This window comes from Phacochoerus africanus, chromosome 8, assembly GCF_016906955.1.
Source record: "Phacochoerus africanus isolate WHEZ1 chromosome 8, ROS_Pafr_v1, whole genome shotgun sequence".
NCBI lineage: Eukaryota > Metazoa > Chordata > Mammalia > Artiodactyla > Suidae > Phacochoerus > Phacochoerus africanus.
Window position 1 is genome coordinate 57,361,115 of NC_062551.1, and position 8,447 is coordinate 57,369,561.

General features: G+C 41.3%; 1 protein-coding gene across 1 annotated transcript in view; it reads right to left on the minus strand.

Annotated features, from left to right (window-relative positions):
- LOC125132719 (zinc finger protein 160-like) overlaps positions 1 to 8,447 on the minus strand; it is a 60,999-nt gene continuing 52,552 nt past the window's right edge. The window contains exon 5 of the mRNA XM_047790366.1: positions 1 to 1,606. Coding sequence (XP_047646322.1) covers positions 33 to 1,606 — 1,574 coding nt within the window. The 3' untranslated portion in view covers positions 1 to 32. The remainder of the gene's footprint in view (positions 1,607 to 8,447) is intronic.

The following is an 8,447-nucleotide window of genomic DNA, read 5'->3' on the forward strand; positions in this document are numbered from 1 at the left end:
GGCCAGGTATCGAACCCGCAACCTCATGGTTTTTAGTCGGATTTGTTAACCACGGAGCCACGACGGGAACTCCTAGGTTTACAATGCTTCTTTTCAGTATGTATTTTCTGATGCCGAGCAAGGTTTGCAAATTGGGTAAAAGCTCTGCTACACACATGACATTTGTAAGGCTTCTCACCCGTATGAATTATCTTATGTCGATTAAGATGGGAACGATCCGTAAAGGCTTTGCCACATTCGTTGCATTGATGAGATTTCTCTCCGAGGTGCGTTCGCTCATGACGCCAAAGTTGTGAACGTTGGCTAAAAACCTTATCGCATTTATTACATTTATAAGGCTTTTCTCCGGTATGAATTCTCTGGTGTGCCACAAGGCTTGAATGCTGGCTAAAAGCCTTGCCACACACACTACATTTGAGTTCTCCGGGGTGACTTCTCTCCTGACCCCAAAGTTCTGGATGTTGGCTGCAAGCCTTGTAGCACACGTCACACTTGTGCAGTTTCTCTCCAGTATGAGTTCTCTCATCATCCGAAAGCTGCGAATGTTGGATAAAAGCCTTGACACACCCACTGCATTGCTTGGGTTTCTTTCCCGGATGCCTCTTCTGATGTCTGCTGAGACTTGAAACTTGGGTAAAGGCTTTGCCGCACTCCTCACATTTATATGGTTTCTCTCCCGTGTGAATTGTCTTATGTTGAGAAAGATTGGACTGTTTCGTAAAGGCTTTGCCACACTCGATACATATGTAAGGTTTCTCTCCAGTGTGGATCCTCATATGCTGGGTAAGGATTGACCGCACGGGAAAGGCTTTGCCACATTCATTACACTTGTAAGGCTTCTCCCCAGTATGAACCTTCTCATGGATCCAAAGGAGTGAACGCTGAATGAACGACTTACCACACACGTTGCATGTGTACGGTTTCTCTCCCGTATGTAGCCTCTGATGACTGGCGAGGATGGAGTTTCGACTAAAGACCTTGCCACAGACATCACATTTATATGGCCTCTCTCCTGTATGGATCACCTGGTGGTTCCTTAGGGCTGAATGCACACTAAATGCTTTGCCACAGGCACTGCACTTGTAAGGTTTCTCGCCAGTATGGATTGTCTTATGCTGAGTAAGGTTTGAATGCTTCCTAAAGGCCTTCCCGCACTCAACGCAGAGGTAAGGTTTCTCTCCAGTGTGGATTCTCTTATGTTGAGTAAGGCCTGACCGCTTCCTAAAGGCTTTGCCACATTCATTACACTTGTAAGATTTCTCTCCAAAATGTGCTGTCTGGTGACTTGCAAGGACTGATTTTCGACTAAAGACCTTGCCACAGACATCGCATTCATACGCTTTCTCTCTCGTATGGATTATCTGATGTCTGGTGAGGTTGGAGCGCTGATTAAAGGTTTTGCCACACTCGTTACACTTGTAAGGTTTCTCTCCAGTATGAACTCTCCGATGACACGCAAGGTGTGAATTTCGACTAAACTCCTTGCCACATATATCACAATTATACGGCTTCTCTCCTGTATGGATTAACTGGTGTCTGCTGAGGTTTGAGCTGTAGGGAAAGGTTTTGCCACACTCATCACATCGGTAAGGTTTTCCCTTGTATGCTTTCTGGTCTTGTGTCAGTACTGAAGGATGCATAAAATCACTCCCATGCGTATGAGAAATGCTGGGGTGGACAATGGGAGAAATTGTTTGCAGTGGTGAAAATGAGGCACTACGGCTGACAGTCTTGTCAGCTTGATTAAGTTCACCCATCTTCTCTTGACCTTTAAAAACACGCAGCTCATTCCGAAAGCTTAATGTGAGCCTGTTTTCAACAGGCTTGATTCCGACATCCCTTCTAATAGGTCCATCTCTTCTGTCAGTGAGACATTCGTTATGGGTTATGGGCATTTTTTTGTAATTTCTTTCATCATCTCTCCACTGACACCCAAAGATATGTACGGGGTCCTGGATTTCCTTGAAATAAAAATCTCCAATTTTGTGGCTTTCATGTCTTCCCAACATCACTGTCTGTAATGCTTCTCCCATGTCAACGTTCGCTTTTGGTTTTAATTTCTTGATCGCCTGCATATGTGAGACGGCTACAAGATATAAAGAATCAAAGGTATCCTATTAATTACAGATCATAAATAAAGGATTCAGGTTGAAAATGTGCTATTACACCAGGAGTAATATTTATCCTAAACAGAGTTATACAATTTCCCAACCATGATCTTCAAATTTTTAGACACACTAAAGAAATAGGATTTATTAAAGAAAGAATAATCACATGTAATTCAAATTAATGTTAGGGTAACCTAGTCAAACACCCTATGACAAAAACACTCATATTGTGCAAACTTATATTAGCTGCTAAAGAAAGGGTATTCTCCACCGTGACCTCCAAAAACATACCTGCTGGCCATAAACATACTGCTGTCTCATAACTGAGAAGAAAAAACTATTATATTTTCTTCGTAATTACTACATAAATAAATACAAACAGACAAAGTACTGTGAGGGTAAAGAATCCAAAACAAACTTATCTAACAAATAATCTAAATAACCAGCAGTTTAGGATTGCAAAACCATTTTAGCATTGAGACGATAAATCAATTATAAACAATTTATAAGAGTACAAAATATTTATCTTTTTTTTTTCCCTTTTTCTTTTTAGGGTCACACCTGTGGCATATGGAAATCCCCAGGCTGGGGGTTGAATTGGAGCTGCAGCTGCCAGCCCACACCACAGCTCCTGGCAATGCCGAATCCTTAACCCACTGATTGAGGCCAGGGATTGAACCCGCATCCTCATGGATACTAGCCAGGTTTGTTACCACTGAGAGACGACGGGTAGTCCTTTCTCTTTCTAAAAAATATTTATTGAGGAGTTCCCATTGTGGCACAGTGGAAACGAATCCCACTAGGAACCATGAGGTTGCAGGCCTTGCTCAGTGGGCTAAGGATCCACCATTGCCAGGAGCTGTGGTGTAGGTTGCCGATGTGGCTTGGATCAGATGCTGCTGTGGCTGTGGCCGGCAGCTGTAGCTCCAATTGTAACCCTAGCTTGGGAACTTTCATATGCCATGTGTGCAGCCTTAAAAAAGCAAAAAAAAAAAAAAGAGGACTTAATTTGAACCAGACAGTGACTAGACAAAGGAGATACAGTGGTAAATGAGGTAGATGTGATCCCCAACTTCTTTTTCGTTTTGGTCGAAAGGCCAGGGCATGTGGAAGTTCCCAGGCCAGGGATCAAACTGTGCCATGGCAGTGACAACTGCTGGATCCTTAACACACTGCACCACTTGGGAACTCCTCCTATCTTGGATCTCTGAACACAGTCTCTGCCACAAAGTCATGAAGAATAATGTCAGCAAGATAGCTCCCATCGCGGCTCCGTGGACTGAGGACCCGATGTTGCGTCTGTGAGGCTGCAGGCGTGATCCCTGGCTTCCCTCCGTGGGGTGGGAATCTGGTGTTGCACGCTGTGGCAAAGGTCACAGATGTGGCTCAGAGCTGGCGTCGCTTTGGCTGTGGTGTAGGCCGACAGCTGCAGCTCCCCTCCGACCCCTGGCCCTGGGAACTTCCATGTGCCAAAGGTGCACCCCTAAAGAAAAAGGAAACAAAATACACAGCAGGCTGGTAAACTCCAGGGAATGATTCCCACATGGAGACGCCAAGTTAACAACAATATACAACCAAAAGACCAAAGGAAACAAACAACTCTGGGAAAACTCTAGAAGTGAGTAAGGAAGCTGTGGCACTGAAACAAATGCCTACCCCCAAAATGCTCAATCAGAAAGTGTCAGAAAGTTCATGACAACCTGTTTGCTTCTGACTCCCGTGGTCCCCAGCACACTGCTGTGATGCTGAATAGGAGGAAGCTGCCCCTGTTTCCCAGCTCCTTAGGGGGAAATGCAAATCAAAGCCACAACGAGCTATCGAGCTATCGCCTCACACACCTGTTAGAACGGCCATCATACAAAAGACAAGAGCTAAGTGTCGGTGAGGATACAGAGAAAAGGGGTCCCGGCGCAATGCTGGTGGGAATGTAAACTGGTGCAGTCGCCATGGAATAGAGTATGGAGGGTTCCCCAAAATATTAAAAAAAAAAAAAGAACTACCATATAATACAGCAATCTGGGACTTCCTGTTGTGGCTCAGCAGTAATGAACCTGACTAGCATCCATGAGAATGCGGGTTTGATCCCTGGCCTCGGTCAGTGGGTTAAGGATCTGGTGTTGCTGTGACCTGTGGTGCAGGTCACAGACGCAGCTCGGGTCCTGAGTTGCTGCGGCTATGGCTTTAGGCCAGCAGCTACAGCTCTGATGCGACCCCTAGCCTGGAAACTTCCATATGCCCTAAAAAGACAGGAAAAAAAAATTTTTTTTTAAATATATAGCAACCCCCACTTCTGGGTATATACTGAAAGGAAATAAAATCATTATCTCAGAGAGATACCTGCACTCCTATGTCGTAGCAACATTATTTACAACAGCCAAGACACGGAAATACCCTAAGTGTCCAACAGTATATAAATTTTAAAATGTTACATGCATTGGAATATATTCAGTAATAAAAAAAATAAGTAAATCCTGCTATCTATACCAACAAGGGCAAACCTTCAGGGCATTATACTAAGTGAAATAACTCAGCAGAGAAGTACAAATATAGTGTGACCCTCTCATATCACATTTAAGTGGAATCTTAAAACAAAAATGAAGGCCCAACGATGAGAAAAAGAGAACAGAATAGTGGTTGCAGGGCTGGGGATTGGAAGTTTCAGTTATAAGTTGAGTAACTTCAAAGGACAGCATACATAGCATGGTAACCACAGTTATTAATACTGTATTATATCCTCCAATTTGTTAAGACAGTAGATGTTAAGTGTTCTTACCACACACACAAAAATTGAAATTATGTGAACTGAGGGATGTGTGAGCTAAGCTGTGGTAAATTATTTAGCAATATATGTATAGCAAATTATCACTCTGTACATTTGAAATTCATACCATGTTATGTTAACTGCATGTCAATAAAGTTGGGAAAAAAGAAAATACAAAGATACAAAGGAAATCCTGGTTTATCATGTGGTAAGAAGAATTAAAAAAAAAAAAGAAAGAGAAGAAGAAAAGATGGGGAAAAAAGAGCTCAGAAGAACAAAATACAGCCAAAGCTGCAGAAGGAAGTAAGATTTGAGGTAAAGGAACTAGAAAATTAAAAAAACTACAGACAATCACAATACTAAAAGTTGTTCTCTGAAATGAAAGACAAAATTTACACTCAGCAATATTAAGGAAAAACCACAAGACTCAAAAAGCAAAAATCAGAAAGAATGAACATTACAAGTGATTACAACTGATTCTACAGAAATCAAAAGGATTCCAAGAGAACACTAGGAGCAATTCTATCTATAAATAAATATTGGATAACTGAGGGGAAATGGATAAATTTTTAGCAACACAATCTCTGAAGAATGAACAATGAGGAAATAAAAAAACTGAACAGACCTATGTCTAGTAAGGAGATTGAATCAGCTAATCAAAAACCATTCAATAAAGTAAAGCCAGATAGCTTCACTGCTAAATTCTAGCCAACATTTTAAAACAATTAACACCAAGCTCCTTCAAACACTTCAAAATAAACTGAAGTAGAGGAAACACTTCCAAGCACCGGAATTACTCTTACACTAAAGCTGACAAAGACACTATAGGAAAACCACAGACCAACACTGCTGATGAACACTGATGAAAAAAATCATAAATAAGGGAGTTTCCTGGTGGCCTAGTGGTTAAGGATCCAGCGTTGTCACTGCTGTGGCACTGATTTGATCTCTGGCCTGGGAACTTCCGCCTTGCCATGGTGCAGCCAAAAATAAATAAATAAATTAAAAAAAATCACAAATAAAACAAAAGTAAACCAAATTCAACAGCACATTAAGAGAATTACATCCCATGACTAAGGGGAAATATATTTTTGGAATGCAAGGATGGTTCAACATGTAAAAACTTTTCAATGTAAATCTGAACATTAATAGAGTGAAAGGAAAAAAAAGCTACATGATCATCTCAATTGATGCAGGAAAACCATCTGACAAAAATTAACAAGTTAAAAATACTCAATAAAGTGGACTACAAAACAACTACCTCAACACAAGAAAGGACATCTATTAAATGCTCACAGCTAATATCATACTCAATGTTGAAAGACTGAAAGCTTTTCCTTGAAGATCAGGAACAAGACAATGATACATGTGCTCACTATTTGCATAAAACATATTAGTGAAAAAAAGTTACTAGAAGTCTTAACCAGAATAGGCCGAAAAGGAAAGAAAAGGTACCCAACCAGAAAAAGGAAAGAAAGTTATGTTTTCTGCTGCTACGATCTAACATGGAGGAAAAAACCTGAAAATTCTGCAAAAATCCTGCTGAAATGAATAAACTCAGAAAAGTTGCAAGACACAGCAACATGTAAAAATCAACTGTGTTTATATATTAATGACAAACAATCTGAAAAAAAAAAGAGAAAACAATTCTGCTTAAAGTAACATCAAAGAGTATAAGACACTCAGGCATAACCTTACCAAAGTAAACTGCAATACTGTAAACTAAAAACACTGCTGAAGAATATCAGAAAAGTCACAAATAAATGCAAAGATATCGCAAGTTGATGGATTGGAAGACAATATTGTCAGGTTGTCACTACTATCCAGTGATCAACACATCCAGTGCAACACCTAGCAAAATTTCAAGTGTTGCTCGTAGAAAGAGACAATCCATCCTGAGATTCAAATAAAGTATGCAAGAGACAATGAACTGCAAAAGTAAGCTTGAAAAGAACAAAGTTGGAGGTCTTTCACTTGCTTATTTCAAAAATTATCACAAAACTAAGCTAATCAAAGCAGTGTGGTACTGGCATAAAGACAGACCAGCGGAACACAACAGAGATGTGAGAAATAAACTCTTGTGTACGTGGTCAAATGATGTACCACTCGGTTGTCAAGATTATTTGATAGGAATGGAGCAAGAGACTCTCACACTAAGTGAAGCAAGCCAGAAAGAAAAAGACAAATACCATACAATATCACTTATTCGTGGAATCTAAAATAGGGAACAAATGATCCTGTCTAAAAATAACAAACAAAGAAGCAATCAAAAACTAGAAACAGATCATGGCCAAGAAGAACAGACCTGGGGTTCCTTGGGGCAGGGGGAAGGGGAGGGAGGGGGATGGATGGGCACTATGGGGGTTTGGGGTGCAACTCACATTTGGAATGGATGGGCAATGGGTTCCTACTGTACAGCACAGGGAAATGTGTGTGACTGGGTCACTCTGTTGTACAACAGGGCTTGATGAAACACTGTAGATCAACTATACTTTAATAATAATAAAATAAAAATAAAAAATAATAGAAAAAGATTACTTAATGGGAGAATGTAAGTACATTCCACAAAAGGTGCTGAGAAAACTGGATAAGCCCATGTGGAAGAATATAGTGAGACCATTGCCTTACACCACATACATCCATACATAAGACCAAGTCTAAAACTCCTAGCAGGGAACGCAGAAGGAAACCTTCATGATGTTGAATTCAGCAATGATATATGAGATATGACGTCGGAAGCACAGACAAAAGAAGTCCAATCGGATAAACTGGACTACATCAAAATTACAAAGTATTGTGCATTAAAGCACACTCAGTAGATTGAAAAGACAATCTATGGTCTGGGAAAAATATCTGCAAATCATCTATTTGATAATACGGAAATACAGGGAATATGCAAAGAACTCTATAAAAGGGTCTGATCAGCAATTCCATGATGGGGGCGGGGGTGGTTCTTCATGCCAGCAAGCAACGCTCAGCCATCAGCTGGGGGTCCCACCATTAAACTCAATTGGGACACTATCCACCTGGAGATAATGTCATATCTGACAGGCTAAGGGCTTGGTGTTATAAAACTGCCCCCAATCCCACACTTCAGATGCCAAACGCAAGTCCAGGATGTCACCCGGGCTTCTGACCACTAGCCCACTGTTCTCCCCCAGTCTCCGTGTGTTCACCAACCTAAAAACACTCAGAACCCTCTCCTCATAGGTTTGCATGGAGGCTTCATGACCGAGGCATGATTGATTAAACCAGTGGCTACTTGCAAGTAAACTCAATCTCCAGCCCCTCTCCCCTCCAGCAGGTCAAGGGTTAGACTGAAAGTTCCAACCTTCTAGTCACATGGCTGGTTCCCCTGGCCACCAGCCTCCCGTTTAGGGAATGTCCAAAAGTCACTTCGTTGCCATAAACTCAGCTGTGACGGAAAGGGGTTTGTTATGAATAAATAACAAGACACCCCGTTTTACCTTCGTGGCTCTGAAGTAATTTCAGACGCTGGGGACAAGACACCTAATGTTGTAACAGAAGATGTTCCTACTGCTATCCTGGCTCAGGAAATTCTGAAGGTTCTCACAGCT